Source organism: Fusarium sambucinum, chromosome II (genome assembly GCF_050947815.1).
Source record: "Fusarium sambucinum isolate potato_lamoka chromosome II, whole genome shotgun sequence".
Taxonomy (NCBI): domain Eukaryota; kingdom Fungi; phylum Ascomycota; class Sordariomycetes; order Hypocreales; family Nectriaceae; genus Fusarium; species Fusarium sambucinum.
The window spans coordinates 45,781-62,438 of NC_139293.1; the positions used below are offsets into that span (position 1 = coordinate 45,781).

At 45.2% G+C, this 16,658-nt stretch overlaps 6 protein-coding genes across 6 annotated transcripts; 1 reads left to right on the plus strand and 5 right to left on the minus strand.

Moving 5' to 3' along the window:
- Positions 1 to 57: 57 nt before the first annotated feature.
- FSST1_006774 (uncharacterized protein) lies at positions 58 to 1,451 on the minus strand (the record flags this gene model as incomplete). The annotated part of the gene is made up of 3 exons (XM_083236320.1): positions 58 to 558; positions 613 to 1,249; positions 1,324 to 1,451. 3 exons carry the CDS (start codon positions 1,449 to 1,451, stop codon positions 58 to 60), a joined length of 1,266 nt encoding a protein of 421 aa, XP_083082735.1.
- Positions 1,452 to 2,081: 630 nt separating this feature from the next.
- Positions 2,082 to 3,336, minus strand: FSST1_006775 (isopenicillin N synthase family dioxygenase; the record flags this gene model as incomplete). The annotated part of the gene is made up of 3 exons (XM_083236321.1): positions 2,082 to 2,858; positions 2,912 to 2,980; positions 3,031 to 3,336. The coding sequence occupies 3 exons, from the start codon at positions 3,334 to 3,336 to the stop codon at positions 2,082 to 2,084; spliced, it is 1,152 nt and encodes a 383-aa protein (XP_083082736.1).
- A 993-nt stretch (positions 3,337 to 4,329) lies between these two features.
- On the minus strand, positions 4,330 to 5,133 carry FSST1_006776 (GNAT family N-acetyltransferase; the record flags this gene model as incomplete). Its single annotated transcript, XM_083236322.1, has 1 exon — positions 4,330 to 5,133. The coding sequence occupies one exon, from the start codon at positions 5,131 to 5,133 to the stop codon at positions 4,330 to 4,332; it is 804 nt and encodes a 267-aa protein (XP_083082737.1).
- A 3,064-nt stretch (positions 5,134 to 8,197) lies between these two features.
- FSST1_006777 (uncharacterized protein) lies at positions 8,198 to 8,838 on the plus strand (the record flags this gene model as incomplete). The annotated part of the gene is made up of 2 exons (XM_083236323.1): positions 8,198 to 8,261; positions 8,318 to 8,838. 2 exons carry the CDS (start codon positions 8,198 to 8,200, stop codon positions 8,836 to 8,838), a joined length of 585 nt encoding a protein of 194 aa, XP_083082738.1.
- Positions 8,839 to 9,115: 277 nt separating this feature from the next.
- Positions 9,116 to 10,498, minus strand: FSST1_006778 (uncharacterized protein; the record flags this gene model as incomplete). Its single annotated transcript, XM_083236324.1, has 1 exon — positions 9,116 to 10,498. One exon carries the CDS (start codon positions 10,496 to 10,498, stop codon positions 9,116 to 9,118), a length of 1,383 nt encoding a protein of 460 aa, XP_083082739.1.
- Positions 10,499 to 10,881: 383 nt separating this feature from the next.
- On the minus strand, positions 10,882 to 15,576 carry FSST1_006779 (uncharacterized protein; the record flags this gene model as incomplete). The annotated part of the gene is made up of 7 exons (XM_083236325.1): positions 10,882 to 11,299; positions 11,374 to 11,525; positions 11,650 to 11,883; positions 11,938 to 12,876; positions 12,932 to 13,946; positions 13,999 to 14,456; positions 14,515 to 15,576. 7 exons carry the CDS (start codon positions 15,574 to 15,576, stop codon positions 10,882 to 10,884), a joined length of 4,278 nt encoding a protein of 1,425 aa, XP_083082740.1.
- Between the last annotated feature and the right edge of the window lie 1,082 nt (positions 15,577 to 16,658).

The following is a 16,658-nucleotide window of genomic DNA, read 5'->3' on the forward strand; positions in this document are numbered from 1 at the left end:
AACTTTTCTGCTCAATTACTTCGTTTCTTCTATTTGCGGGTAACTATCACTGACCACTTAGTTACCACCCTTGGGTCGACTCTTATATGCAGCGAGGATAAATCCTGCACCCAGCGCCATTGAACAAGCTCCCCAGATCTGCATGTAAAGGTATCTGCCATGGCCATGTTCAATCAACTTACCTGCAATTGGCGGACCCGTCAACGCAGCAATTGAGCACATAGTCAGTATCATTCCCATCCGCGTACCCATCTTACTATGATCAATTGTCAAAGTTGGCAGACCAGCCATGCCCACAGTCTGTATACCGCCGCAAGTAAATCCGAATAAGCTCGCAAAGACGAAAACACTTGGTAGGCTCCTGACTCCCAACCATCCGATGTAGAGCACAGAGGCTGAAAGCATGAGTGGAATCAGAGTTCGAAAAGGACCGAGATATGCATCCGAGATAAGAGACGGTATGATTCTGCCGGGGCAACTTAGAGCATTGAGTGTAAGTAGTATAGTCAATGAAGTCTCATTACTGATGCCGACCACGGATGCAGCGTAATGATTGATCTAGTATTTGTTAGTGACCAGCTTTGACGTAGATCATACAGGCTGTTAACGTACGTAGTTAGGACCGATGAATACGGACCAAAGTATGAGAAATGATCCACAACTGAAAAGAATAAAAGGCATCTCTTTAAAGGCGGCAAATTCGAAGAACGGGCCACTTTTGCGAGGTAAGAGAAGCTCCTTGGCCAAGGCTATAACTATAATGGCGTTGAATAGAATCACAAATGCCATGCAACGGATGGTCCATGAGAATCCGTGGACATACATCATTTGCTGAGCGATGATAGGAAAGATTATCCCACCAGTAGCAGAGCCACTTGTGACAACTGCGATGGCTAAAGCCCGCTTCTTGGTGAAGTATGTTGACACGCAAGCCATGACAGGACAGTATGCTAACCCAGCTCCAATTCCGCTGCATACTCCTTGAGCGAGGAAGAGGTGCCAGTACTCGGTGCTTATTGACGCCATGAATAGTCCGAGTAACTGAAGAAAAGATCCGACAATCAGAAGGTGACGAAAGTATCCTGCGTCAAAAAGACGACCAGAAATTGTACTAAGGACGAAGATAAAAAAGAGATAAACGCTTCCTATCCAAGATGTTGAGGATAAGCTAAAGCCAAGCTCAAGATGGTAGTATTGTTCAAAGATTCCAAAGCTGTAACTGTATCCAAATGTATTAAACACTTCTAGACTATAAATCACCCTGTAAGTATTATGAAAACCTGTTTGTATGTGTAGATACACATGAGATGAACTACGACTTACTGCGCTACCAAGACCTGCATCCAACCAGAACCTCCGTCTGGCGGTATGGGCAAAGCAATTGTGGCACTTTGCGCCGCCTCCGCTGGAGAGTCGGATTCACTCTTGCTCTCAGCCTTCAACCCTATCATTGAAGTTTGGGAATAAACTCGAATGCTGCTGAAATAATAGATTCAGAGGGCGGTGTAGAAAAGGTAAGCGAATAAATCAAGTAATAATGAGCAATGATAAGAATTCCTTGGACAATCACTTTGGGGTTACACGAGGTCAACGAGGTTCTTTTTATTACGAAAAAGAACTTGTCTTGACCCCCACGTCTTGATATGATGCGATCCGGAGAAGCTTATGTTGATTTCGACTTCCTGAATTGGGGCATAGATTCAAGTGTGTGTGTTGCATCCGAATGAGGTGAGCTTATTTACATGGGTGACGAATCTGAAGCAGGGATCTGAGTCTGTCATGGTTCTTTTGCTTTGGGGTAAGTAAGCCGTATTACATCTGCCGTTGGTCGCAAGCCGCACCACCTGTATGCAGAGGGTGTGTACGTACAGATACTAAATTCAGAAGGGTTGCTGTCACAGATATAGAAGGTGACGTTGATCTCTGCCGTATGAACTTGCGCTGATCACAACTCAACTTATGCAAATGGCAAATCCCTTGTTTTCTCTCATCTCGCGATGTTTTCTCATAGTGACAAGGATTACACGTTTGAGCGAATAACTCTATCTCGCTACTTCTCCATTAACCAGGGTCGTCTGTCATCAGCTGCGTCTTTCGGCCGCCCGTCTCTGCTGATCCAGCCGCTTCGATTCTGCCTGTTTCTCACGCGCTTGTCGCAACAAGTCGGGATACCATCTTTCCCCAACCTTTGGGAAAGTAGTGATGTGATTCACAAAAACATTGTCCCCAATGCAGTTGTCAAATAGTCCGGAATAAAATGTCTCTGCATCCGAAGCCACAGTCTTGTCAGGTGATAGGGCCTTGATGTGTGCTGGTACATCCACGGTGAGCTCCTCCAGCATAAGGAGAGGGTTCACGAATTGGAAGAAGGGTATGGAGACTCTTGGACCTAGGGGTTTTCCCTCGTCGTTCAAAAAGGCTTCTGCTCTTAGAACAACACGATGAGTTGTTGCAACACAGACTCCCTGAGTGATGATTTCCAACAGTCGACCAATGTTGACGACTAATGCTCCAGACACTGGAGGCACAGGTATCCAGTCTCCTGATTTGTTCTGAACCTCGAGACAATTATGTTTGCCGCTCTGGAGCAGATATGTCATGAAAGAGCCGTCCTTATGCGGGCCGATACCATGACTCCCATCCTGTGCCAATGCATTAACGAACGGCGGTAGATATCTGGTAGCTTTCAATCGGCTAACGTCAGATGTTGACTGTCCCAACAGAGTCGTTAAAGTGGCCTTGGGCATCTCAAGTGCTTCAGCTACTAACGCTGTGAATTCAGCAGAAAAGTGCTGGATCTCCGAGTAATAGGTTTTGAAAACTTGACGAAATCCTGGTACTGAGCTTTCTTTAGGCCACTAAGAACAATCAGACAAAACTTTGCATTCAGTTTAAAGGCATCCTTTCATACCTGGTTTGGGCCTTGCAAATTGAGGTAAATGGGCTCATTTGGTCCTAGGGCAGGAAGATCGGGGCCCATCTAGAAATGTCAGAAGCTTTAATTCATGTACTGAATCATGGGTATCATACTAAAATGGATTCATTATGATCTGTTTGTGCAGCTGTACTCTCACTGTTGATCTTGCCATACCCGAGGAAATGTTTGCTGTTGATGTTTTCAATCTCGACTTTTTCATCTGTGGGCAGGTTGAAGAATTGTGCTGATAAGCGCAAAGCATCCTGCTGTGACTGGATGGGTAAGGGTGAGTTTATTATCTGAAAAAATCCGACTTTGACGAGAGCAGATCTGAGGTCAGACAGAAACTTTGGCTTAGTAGCAGGAGACTGGGAGTACGAGTAGTCAAGTACAGGGATTGAAGTAAAGCTGTCAGTCATAATGTCTGGTAGAGTGAGGAATTGGGTTGAGTAACTTGAGTGCAATTCAAGAAAGAGAAGGTGATGGGAAATCCCATTGACGGATCTGAGGTATTATATAATATTTCAACCCCCTGTGGTGCTTGAACCTGAGGCCACCATTTGTTAATCTTACTCTTCTTCGAGTTATGCTGATCAGCTTGGTCTTTTGGTGTGTATTATCAAGTTATTGAGGGACTGAGCACTTCCTTTGTTTATCTCGCAGTCAATTGTTTAACAGTGTTCTTTCATATTCTTTGTCACCACTGGGACGTTCCAGTTCGGGTTTCAAGAGGAGGGAGAAATAATAAAACACTCACCTTATCATTTGCTCTTTGACTTCCACTGAGAACTTACAGATGTCTGTCCATCATCCCCACAAAGACCCACCAAAGGCTGATGCGCCCATAGCAATTAAGCCGTGATTCATACTGGCTATATCAGTGACCGCTGTGACAACAATGGCTACAGCTACCAGGATGTCACGCCAACTCATATTATCTCCTTCCTCCGGCCCTTCTACTGACATTAATGCTCAATTAACGTATGATATAGCCGTCATGAATACGGTGGCCTGGCCGTGTGTTTCTGTCTTATAGACCAGGCTAACTATCAGCACGTGTACGAGCCAACTTGAATAAAATCAATTCTTATTATGAGGTAATGTAGATAGGGCTGCATGGCTATAGAATTTCTTTTTCCAGCTCCCCACTCTTGAGTTGTTGTGACGTACGTTGATTAATTGTATGTTCTGCAGCCAGAATTACATTGTCTTCTGTTTTGATTAGATTAGTTAATGGACTGTGCCAAAGAGGTCTAGGGGTTAAAGAAATCAAGAGACGGATCTTGATTAAAATCAGTGGTCCCCACATTTAAAAAAGCTTTACGTTTGTGTTGTGTGTGTTCTTCTATTCGACTGTTGATAAATCGTGCGTGTGCGTTCTAGTGACGCTATAGACTACAACTAACATGATACTAAGCCACTGTGGGCTCAAACACATGGGTTTCTAAAATCTTGACAAAACCCAGCTTCTCCAGATTACGTGCACTGCCCGATGAAGTCCTTGCTAGAGCTACAGCGAAGGTGCAATTCTCATCTCGAGAGACTTGTAACCGATGACCGATAAGTGCTTGGTGAGCACCACACCCTCTCGCGTCAGGCAAAGTGCTATCATGATACATATAGCCTATCTTATCCCCATCTGAATCGACGATGGACAGTGCTGCCGTCCCGAGCACTCCACGTGCATCCCTAGCCTCATACAGGTGTGTATTTTCCCGTATTGATACTATTTGGGAAAGAAGATTCAAAAGGTCAATTGATCGACCGCCAGTTGCAAACCCAGCTACAGACGCGTGTATAAATGAAGCTGAGTCCGTGGTTCTGTCGATGCTGAAGCCGCTGGTATTTGTGGCGATGGGCCTCTTTAGATCATGAACGAACGTGTCTATTGCACCCGTATTCACATAACCACTTCCCAGGAGAAGGGTGACAGTTTCCTCGTTGCCAGGTAGGGAAATGTCAAATTGCGGCTTTAATCCTAAATCTTTGTAAAGAGCCTCTATAGTTTTGAGGTTACCGGTTGTCGGCTGTTCGAAAGATCCTAGGCCAATGGTGTGGTTTAGTTTTCGATCATATTTATCCGACGATATCACCGATGTAGATCCAGCAATTCGGTAGAGGGCAAAGTGTTCTTGTGGACGTAGAACTTGTAACGCCGAGACCTGGTCCTGAAGGTGACGAGCCTCGATATCGAGTAATCGGTGGAGCGTTAACATGTTGATAATCGCTGAGTTAAACCCTGTGACATGGAGTTGATCTCCAGTTGATAACATCACGAATCTCTCAAGACAGAAGCAGCGTTTAATGGTCAATTGACTAGATAATTCGCACCGAGCCTTTGGCTTCGGGCTTCTTCGTGGAAGAAACCTTGTCTTGAGAGAACCTTTGATTTGAATTATGTTAAAAATTTGATCTGCGCGGACAGATTAACCTTTGTTGAAAACTTAAGAGGAAATTGAGAAGGCCTGGGCGAAAGCTTAAGTGACCATAAATTCACATGGAGTTGATTTTACTGTGCTTATATCTCGTCTTATGATTTCTCCTCTTTTAAGCTGACGTATTTCACCTTACCTAATTGAGGTTGCCTTAGTCAGTCAGATCTGCCTATTACTAATTGAAACTCGTTGAAGTAAAATGGCTACCCTGTATAAGGTTTTTTCATTTCAACGGATTTGAATTAATTTTTAGAGGTAGTTAAGCTAGGGCTGCAGTAGAACTTAAAGAGGGCCATGATTTACATGAGTTTATTAGCTACTTTGGAAAGTCCTTTGACTTAAAGGTAAATGTTTTTAATTTGTTTGAACATTCGAATATTACTCAGCTAGCTGAGGATGTTGACGATATCGGAATTCTTTCATATCTCACCTACTTGGTTTTCATTTCAGAGGAGCATATTCCCTTTGTTCACGTGCCCTTTTCCGTTGAATACGACAGGAAGTATTCAGCTCTCTTTCTTGATCGCCTTGTGCTAAATAGTAGTTACTATTACATTTGACCGGCTGCACACGAGAAGCGTTAACCTTTCCTCAACTAACCGTCAAAGCACATTGGGACTTATCCAATTGAGTCCCAGACAGCTGGTTGGGTGATGTTCGCACTAACAAGATTTTATTCGGAGATTAGTGGAACACGGAGATCTAGACTTGTTCAGAGGACAAGGCGCAATAAACCTCAAATCTCGTCCTCTATCCGGGCGCCGTGGGTGATGTGCCGTCAACACAATTTAGGTGTCCTGATTGCTGGGTGCCATGAGCTTAATGAAGCTTATATCATTCCAGCACGATACATTTTCGATGACATCAAAAGACAGCTCGGAATCGATGCGTCTCTTTCAAACTCGCATCCAAAACGCCGAGAAGATCACATCGCTCTTGGAAAAATCACCAAGGAGTTTCTAGTACTGAAAGAAAGTATCTCCCAGGTCGAAATTATAAATGAATTGTAAATGTTAGACGCGCGGGCAACGTACTTTATCTCCCAAAGTCAACGACAACTCTCAAATGACTCCCAATTTGACTACAATTTGGGAGATGCGGAGTCACATTGGAAAGATATTCATAAAGATTTATTTGAGGACTTATTCGAGCCACTGGAGATCCAACAAACGAAGAACATCGCCAGCTCTTCCTAGAGACTTACGACCTCAAAACGTCTTTAGAGCGTTATGACTTCATTGAAAGCAGGCTTCGATCGCTCAGGTCTTTCGAAGACGTTGTCGACCAGGGGATGAAACTTGGTTATTCATTAATCCAGATGGTCCTGGGTTATAAAGAGTTGTGGATAATTTCAAACGTGGATTTCTATGTCATTCAATCTGAGGTTATGAAACCTTTATACGAGCGAATGGTCACTAGGCACTATTTTAAAACACCACGGGACAGACTCTCCTGTAGTGCTACTATCGAGATAATGGGTGAATATTTTCTAAGACGTATTGAAACCGCTAGGGTTCAATTTAGCGGCGGCCTCTCAGGAAATATATCATTTGGTGAGTTTCAGAACCCTACAGTTCTTTATATCAGTGCGCAGAGTTACTAACCGCATCCTCTACATCTCGAAGCCCCAAGTCATTCCAGAAATCCGATTGTTTTTATTGGCACTCTGACGAATAATAGTAAAGACAGTGTTCTAGTGTTGGGACGGAACAGCGAGTTCCCCAGTGTTTTTCTACCATTCATTCCTTGGAACAACGCTTTTGATGAAAAACAGCATCTTCTCTTACTTCTGGAAAATTATTCCAGGCTTCAGAGCCCGGGGTATGCTGAATTAAGTAGATTGAATCTGGAATCATGGGATTCCGGCTTCTGGTTTGATGGACAAAGGCGCTATATTGACTTGGTTGCGATGGAAGCGGTCTTACCAACAATTGATTGGAAGCAAAGAAGAACCTCTTCAAACAACATGGAGTTGGTTAATGTTGATCTGGATGAAGAAAAGGGTGGGATGCATCACCGTCCTTTTTCCTCTGTATTAAGAACTTAGATGAATTCGCATCGATTTTTGAGAAGGACTCAGTAGGCCTTTCAGGAGATAGGCTACATAAGATACATTCAATAGAAAGGAATTAAGCTATAACTCAGGGCTATTAAAGTAAAATAATACGAAGCAGAATTGTAACAGTAGGGAGAATGTTCAGCTATGCCGTGTCCCGTAACGCCTGAAGGGTTAATGCTGACATTGATGAATGATCAACAAGCTTGTTTCTCAATTGCAACGTTTGTCCTGGCCGAGGAACTGTAGTAAAGCGAAGAGGATTTTTTAAGTGGGTACCTCGCTTACTGAGTGCACGAATACGCTAATGTAACCTGCTGATACTGGGCTGGCGGCTAGCGTCAGGTAACCTGTACATTCTTATCGATTTCCACTATATTAGATTTCTCAGAGTAGGCCCGAACTATTGTTGCCTTGTTAGATAACCCTGTACAATCGTTCATCACCGTGCAACGAAAACTGATAGGTCAGTGAGTGATTCTCATACATTTGTACCCTATGGGAAATCGCATTTAGTCATAGAGAAGCATGGTTAGTGCCAACCATGCTCAGCCACTGTTTCTTCTTTCGTGTGAATCAACCCTGCGTCAATATGTAACTGGAGTTAGCATAAACCCGAACATACATGTCTAATCATCTCGCCATGACGTCAGGGTAGAAATGGATAGTACATAAGGTGCAAATCAACAAGTTCTCTATGTCTTAAAGCAGACTTGTGCAACGCAGTTACTCGTCCCCTACGTTTCATTAATTATCTCTCGTACTTAGCAGTGAGAACCCTTTGCAATCATGAAGTGGTTCAAGACATTCATATCTCTCTTGATGCCAATATTGTTCATGGTGCAATGTCAACGTAAGTAAATTTTATGGAGTATATCATGTGGCCGCTAATAAATCTCATTCGTACAGCGCTTACCACACAGAAAGCCAATATTCGCCATATCTCGACAATTCAAGACGTACGTTTCTCGATAGACCCGTCAACATTAGGGTCTTTGTCAAGCTTTGATCTTGACTTCAGGCTTTCCCGCAACGTCACTCGAATTCGATTCCACCTCCAACTACGTGCCTACGTGGTAAATTTTGACGCCGATGCCCAGTATCTTGGGGTAGAAGGATCAGACGAATTTCTGGATATACTGGAGAATCCGACATTCTTCTTTGTAGGAGACACCCTTCTCCTTGATAGTGGACAAAATATCTGGCGGAAAGCCGGCTTGGTACGAATTATGATCGACCCGCTTCGTCCATTTTTATTCGAAGGCTTTTATGACTTGGACGGTAATCGTCATCATGTATTACTGGATTCTAGCTATCGCAAAACCCGACTTGCAGATGATCCGCATTCACTTCAAAAGGCCTCGTCACATATGGTCGTTTGGAATGAAGAGGTCGTCGTCTTAAACGAACGGATAAGCAGCGATCTGTAGCGTTCAGAAATGGAGAGCCTACCGTGTGTACAAATTAGGTCTTGAATAGGAGAGGGAGCTAGACTGCAATATTGCCACGTCATTGGGACATATTACTGTTAAGTTGGAGAATCTAAGCGGATCGACTCGTTATCATAAACCCATGCTTTGACTTCGTAATGAGTGTATGTTGAAGTTAGCTGCTATAAAGACAGTTCTAGGTAGACAATCTTCGAGTTGATATTGAGAAATAGTAGAGCAGATATAACATTTCCAATAGATCACATGCCATCCGCTATTAATCCAACCAAAGCGATACCCATAAGATTTGGATACAAGACTCTAAAAAGTCCCGAACATCTTTCTCATCGTGCCAAGCTTCATTGTATGCTGCTGTCACATTCATTTCACCTCGATGAGAAGTGAGAAATATCCCATATCCATTGCCCAGTTCCTCTCCAGTTACCCATGGTTTGCTTATTTCGAAACTTCCAACCTTTTCAGGTAGGAGTTCGTCCACACGACCAAGGCTCGACAGAGATACTCCTGGGGCAGGCGATGGAGTTGGTCCCGGATCAGGGTTCTTTTTAATCTCGGGAAGTGTTCGTAGCCAATTGGTCCAGACATAAGCTGCCAGAAATGGATGATTAGAGTCGTTACCAACGCGGCGGTAGAAATCCTTTACTTCCTGGAGTAACCGCTGGAATTCCTTCGGTAAAGACTTCCCACCCGAATATTTCGGGACTTTTGTCTCAAAACCGAACATCGATCCAACGTGATATGCTGTGACGGGATGCTTGGATGTATTGAAAGGCTCTTCGCAGAACTGCCTCAAATTGCGTAATAGATCGCAACGATAATAAAGTTCCGGCTGTTCTGTACCACCTTGCAATTCTCTCATAGCAAACGGAATCGAGGCATTAAATGCATGCGTGACGGTCACACCCAATCGTTTGCATCCTGCAAGAATTTGGCCAGTTTTAATCCGGTCAATTATGATATCAATTCTTTGGTGTCTGCCTGGGATTTGAGCTCCTTGTTTGAAAGGCAGCGAGAGGTAGTGCCTAGTGCTTTTCGACTCAGCGAAGAAGACATGATCATATGCCATCTTGTCAACTTTTGCTTGTTGGGCAGGATTGAGTTCGGCAGGTACTTGGGCGGCAGTCCGATAAGGCGGGCTAAGATTGCTGACCTCTACCCCATAAAATTCAGGAAGGTTATGCAGAAATTGCCCGTGAAGCGCATCCGACGCATGTTTGAGTAAATTATTCAAGAGCATTAATGTCCCAATGCCATCGATAGTACAATGTGGAGCACGAATAACGATTTCACGACATTCAGCTCCGTGTTCGTGTGGTGGAGGCGTAATGACGAATAAGATTGGTATTTCCAGAGCAGGAGGATCCGAGTTGGCAAACTCAGTGCCAGTCTGGCCATTAACGATCTCGAAAAACGTCGACCTCAACCAGTCCTCCTTATCAGAACAATTTCGAATAGTTCTATAGATTCTTCTGAACGTCTTGTTGTCAAAGCTGTATTCGACTTTGGAGGCAATAGACGGATGATCCTGACGGACGCGACACCACGCGGTCCTCAACGCAGCGTTGACGCTTTGTGGTGACGATGGTGGAGAGGTATGGTCCACAGTCAGCGTTACATGACCCGTGATCGCAAAAGGCATTCTACCTCCAGTGTCGCTCTAGCTGCTTTGGCCCAGAATGTTTCGACCTCGTCAATGTCACGTGTCCATATGCCAGGCGCCGATTCTATCCAGGTAAGCGAAGACTGAGACCCGCGTAGCTCCATGTCTCAGAAGAGTGCTGTTTACAGAATGAAAATTCAGAAGTTGCGATACCAGAATCGGAAACAGGCACATTCATCACTTTATAAATTCGACATCATTCCAAGCTGTTGCTTCTGCCAATGCTTAGTAGTGGGTCCGGGAGTGCACTAATGCAACTTGCTGATAACCATAGTATGATCCTTGTGGTGAAGTTGCAAACTGGCATATTGCTAGTATATGACATTGTATTCTATGTAACCTTTCGAAACTATAAGTGAATATTACCCTTTATTTACTTTAAAATTCTTAGGTATACGGACTAGCCAGTACAGCCCAATTGCACCACAAATATTAAAAATAATAAATACCCACATGAGACCAAAGTCGCGCCACCGGTTCTCAAAGGAAATACCAATAGCAGAGAGAAACACGTTTGTCTCTGATATTCCACAGTAGTTGCACCTATCGGTACTGCTGGAGTCTTGGACAAAACCACCTGCCATGTCGATGTATGGCTTCATGTATGCGCCACATGTCGTGCCGTTGGGAAGATGGAACAGTACATATTCGTTGTCTGCGCACGTGGCTGGCGCATTGGCAAGTGCTGTGCCGACAAAACCCTCAACGAAGTATGTAAACGGATTGACACGGTACATGAAGATCCAGAAACCCGGCATCTGGGTTGGACTGGCAAGGACTCTGTCATGATGGGTTAGTAACAGTACTTTGAGAAAGACCGTGTATAAACCGATCTTGTCAATCTCGAGACATACCCGCAAAATGTAAACATCATGATAGTCAGGAGCCCCACGATTCCGCCAGCCACCTCGGCACTATCGATTCCGGCGATGATGAGATGTGCAAAGGTGCTCGAGAATAGGAAAAAGACCCAGATGAAAAGGAAAATCAAGACACCGCGAGAATGCTCGGCGTTTGTGTGTTGGGCATTGCGGTATAAGCCCATAGGATAGTACCAGAAAAGAAAGCTCAACAATGAGAATATCCATCTTTGTAAGCATGGAGCAGAAATAGTGTGATGGTGTACCTACCGAGTTCCAAAAGGCCTCTGCCAGCATATTGGCACCAAGAAATGCTACCCACGAATAACTTTTCGAAGGGCGTTCACGAGCCTCGTACATAGTTCTTTGAGAAACAAACACGGGAAGAATCTGGTCGACAAGCTGACTAAAGATGGTGAGAAAAATGAAGACTCCAAACAGCTGGTTCTGGAGACCACTCTGGGTGTTATCGATGTTGAGGAAAGACAAGCCGATGAAAAGAGCCTACAGGCGTCAGAGTAAGTCCTAAGAACAATATATCAGGATAGACAATCTTACACCTCCAGCAGATAGGAACGCCTTAGATAGGATGTAGGCAGGGCTGCGGTAGTATTGTTGGAACACGCGACGGCAGACCTCCTTGAATTGAAGCCCAAAAGGTGCTGCAAACACGGTGATCTTGGTAGAGTCGCGTGAGGTCTGGTTGTCATCAGGATTGGAAGACAGTCTAAGGAGCTCGTCTTGGACTTGTCTATACTCGGCACTGTTCCGCCAAACCACATGCCAATCGATGTTGGTACTGTTTGATCCAGGAGTAGCGCCAATAACATGCAACATGTGTTCAGCTGGATTAGCTTCCAGGGAACATGGAGCGCCGCCGTTGCGGACAAAATAGTCGAGAAGAATGTGTGAACTCTTCCCTATCGGCCCAAAGTAAACCGTACGACCACCCTTGGCAAGAAGTAGCAGTTTATCAAACCGCTGAAACAGAATAGCAGAAGGTTGATGGATAGTACATAGAATTGCTTGACCACTGTTTGTTAGCTTTTCCATTAGATCGCAAATCGACCATGAAGTCTGGCTGTCAAGCCCTGAAGTCGGTTCGTCGAGGAAGAGTAGAAGCTTCGGCCGGGCAGCTAACTCGACGCCGATAGTAAGTCTCTTCCTCTGTTCGACGTTGAGACCTTCCCCTGGCACGCCAATAACTGCATCGGCATATAGCTGCATATCTAATAGGTCAATCACAGTATCTACATAGTTGACCTTTTCCTGCTTTGAGTATTGTGGCGGCTGCCTCAATAAAGCACTGAAGGTAAGGGCTTCTCTAACAGTGGACGTGTGCAAGTGTAGGTCTTGCTGCTGGACGTATCCGGTTTGACGTTGGAATGAGGCATCACGATGGTTGCCGTTGACTAACATGCTCCCACTGATAACTCCTGTCGTCACACGACTCGCTAAGACATCCAGAAGCGTAGTCTTACCGGCTCCCGAGACTCCCTAGAATACCCATATCAGCATGTTTGATAGTTGACGTTTGAAAGCGGATACATACCATAAGTGCTGTTAGGGTTCCAGGCTTTACCCATCCATCGACATGGTCCAAAATTCGACGAGTTTCATCCTTTATCTTGACATCATAGCAGATATCCTGCCAGTGGAAGACAGATGTAGCTTTGTCGATTTTGGCGCTACTGTCATTAGAACCATCACCAGAAACAAGCACTTTGCTCGGTCGATCATGGGTGGTACTCTCGATGTCCTGGACTCTTGCAGTGTGCTTCTTGATAGCTTCTCTCGTGAAAATGAGTACTTCGCCTTTTGATCGTTCAGATGCCACATATTCAGTCGCAACCAAATGGCCGATACAAAAGATGAAGCAAAAGGCGATGAGGATACCAATATTGCGCCACTTGTTAGAATTGTAGTAGTGGTACGATGTGGCGAGAAAAGAACTACCGCTGACAGAATTTGCAGCAGGAAGGGATCCTGCTACAGTGCAAACTCGTTCGCGTGGATCTATCGAGGTGTAGTCAGGGCCGGCCGGGACAAAGGAGACACACTCAAACGTTCGCCCTGCGAATTCGTTCGCCAAGAGACTTTCGAATGCATATTGCACAGGGTTCACCCAGCGCAGCCATCCCAGCCAGACTTGCATATGATAGGCTTTGATCGCAAATCCCGTATATAGACAGATGACGAGAAGAATGACGGACGTCGGGGCTAAAGCCTGGGCAATAGACTTGGTCAGTGATCCCATCAGTCTGAACATCATAGACATGGTGAGCGTGACGAGATAAATGCCCATCAAGAAGAAGAAATATGGACCAGTCTCAGGCCTTAAATTGCACATGAAATACAGCACAGTATTGCAGATGATGGCATTGACTGTTTTGTACGGAAGATCAATAATTATCGACGATAATGCTTCAGCGCTGGGATGGTATAGGGCGTAACGGTTATGCTTCTCGACGATGGGTCGTTTGGCATATAGCAACATGATCTCCAATATGCTGCTGAATGCATTGCTCAGGATGATGAAGAAGACTAGAGTGCTGCGTCTGACGAGACTGTCGGAAGTGTTGGGCAAGTTGTAGAAGATACTTAACCAAAGAAGTGAACAGGTTTGTGATCAGCATCGTCGCCATCATACTCGGATCAGATTTCAAAAGTAGCCAATTTCGCCACAGTGTAAGCTTGACTTGCTGCCAGTATGATAGGTTGAAAGGTGAGCTCTCTCGTTGCGAAGTAGCCTGATCATTGCGCCTCGAGGCTAAAAATAGTTGATAGTCTTGGCTGTCATAAGGATGCTGTGCGAGATATTGATCAATCTCGCTGTTGAGACGAGCCCGCTGTTGGCTCTTCTTCCATGCCTGGGCGAACTCCTCTGAGGTTCGAGGAGCCACGACTCCAGGACGGACGACCCGTTCTCGATGGCTTGTCATGGAAGTCAGAAAGTCGGCAGTTGTTTGACGGTCGGGACAGATGAAGCCAAGATTTTCAAAATAGGCTTTTGCCTTATCAGCCTGTCCGAAGTAGATCTGACGACCTTCGTACAAAACGATGACCTTGTCAAAGACCTGTATAGTTAGGTTAGCAATAAAGATGTAGCATGAAACCTTAGATCTCTATACGTACGTCATATGCATCTTGAGACGCTTGATAGATGGCCACACAGGCAGTCGACCCGAGGATATCAGCTTGGGTCCGCAAGGTTTGACAAAACTCAAGGGCCGTAGCGCTGTCAAGTCCTCTTGTGCTATTATCCCAGCATTGAAGAGGGGAGTAGCTAAGGGCAGCCTCAGAGATTGTAACCCGTTTCCTCTCGCCGCCGCTGATACCACGGATAAAGTCGTCGCCAACCCTCGTGTGCTTTGTATGAGATATATTAAATATAGCCATAATCACATCTCGATGGTGCTGAGCATAGTCGTTGCGAGAGATGCCAGAGGGGACCGTTTTCGGGCAACGAGCAAGTGCTGCGAATTCGAGGGTTTCGCTGACCGTCATGTGAGGGAAATGGGCGTCGACCTCTGCGGTATTAATCGCTTCACCTCGAAAATGACGCGCCATCTGGCTTGGCCGAATTCCCTGGTAATTGATAATGGATTCATCGTTGACATGAAACCCATGAGTATCCCCGGCGATTGTCCGTAAAAGCGTCGAGCAGCCCGATCCAGGGGGTCCAAGAACAGCCAATATCTCGCCGTGATAAACCACGCCTTCGAGATTACGAAGTATGTCAATTCGCTGCTGTTTCTGCTGCAAAATAACCCTTTTAAACCAAGTGACGCTGTCGAAGATGATGTTTCCAACTGTCTTCTGATAATCGGTGGCAGTGCCAAACCCGTGCACGCCGAGGTCTCGGAAGGCGACTCCGGCGGTTCTAAGCTTGACACCGGAGGAATTGTTGTTGCGAAGATTGAAAAATGCTTGAGCCCACTTCCTGGCGTTGAATTCAGGGCTTTGAGGATCCAGACATGGTTCGGAGGGGGTAGGGAACAGCGTTGAGTCTAGATTCTGGGTGTTGGATGTGTATTGACGAGCAAGTTGGGCGAGTTCTTCGTTCATTCTCGGGCCTTCGCTATGGTTATGATCACGATTATGTCGGCCACGATCAGGGGTTTGGTTTCCCACGAATGTCCCCACGGTATGAACACTAGGAGAGGTGTCGCCCCCTTGCTTCTCGTGCTTGGACATGGCCTTGTTGCTAATGATGGAAAGGCTCAAGAGAGGTAAATGCCGTGGTTGCAGAGAACCGTTGCAACAAAAGAACGAAGTGATAGTGGAAGACAAGGTGATTTGTCAAGACACGGTAGTCAAAACCTGTAGAAAGATTGAAGCGGATAAACAATTTGCAATATGTTGCAGTATTTGGTAACCAAGACGAAGAAGGTTCCGGATGCTACATTTATAGATGCTACCGTGTGCCAAGAGCAATGTCAAATCAAACTCGCTTCCGAAACACCGAGGGTACATTACGCTATGGTGCAAGTCTGGGGATTTCGGACGTCCGTCTTGTGCCGAGAATAGTTTAAGGTAAAGAACCTTGAGAATAAGCTTATCAGCGACTGATGTAGCACAATCCTCCGCTAGGAAGAAAGGGGATGGGGTTCAATTGACGTAATCTTACATTTGCAATTTTACTCTATGGAAACTGCCTGTCAGCTGGGGTCTCACTATTCTAAGGAATTGGCATAGCTGTACACTGGTAAAAATGAACCAGATATGTTGTAGTGAAGGGTTGATGACTGTTTCCCACTCTTGATTGAACCATATCTTAAAGCCTTGTTATGTATTGACTTAAAAATACTGGTTTAAAAAGACCTTCAGAAAGACACCATTACTTATCAACTACTTACGAAATAATGCTGCCCTTGAAATGGCCGGATCCTTACGTGATCTCGCCCAGCAACATGTGGAGGAGGCACTTTTGGTGGCAGAGTGCCAAGTGGATATACTTGTCTTAAACTAGTCTAGCATCAGATCTGCAATTCAATGCATCTCCAAACATTAGTTATCTCGCTCAGCTCGCTCTTCGCTTAATTCGCTCCCCCACAAAATTGTGCGAGGCGGTGGTGGTGGAATCATTCTCCACACATGGCACGGGGCTAAATTCTGGACTGGTCAGAGCGCGAAGAAGCATCTAATAACACGATTGACTTCTCTCGCACTTTCGGGTTATCATTTACCTCCGTTCTTTCAACTTGCTCGCACACGCTTGCAGTAGCTCAGAGACTTGATTCGCACGAACTTTCGTTTGCTAGTCTTTCTGGCTCACC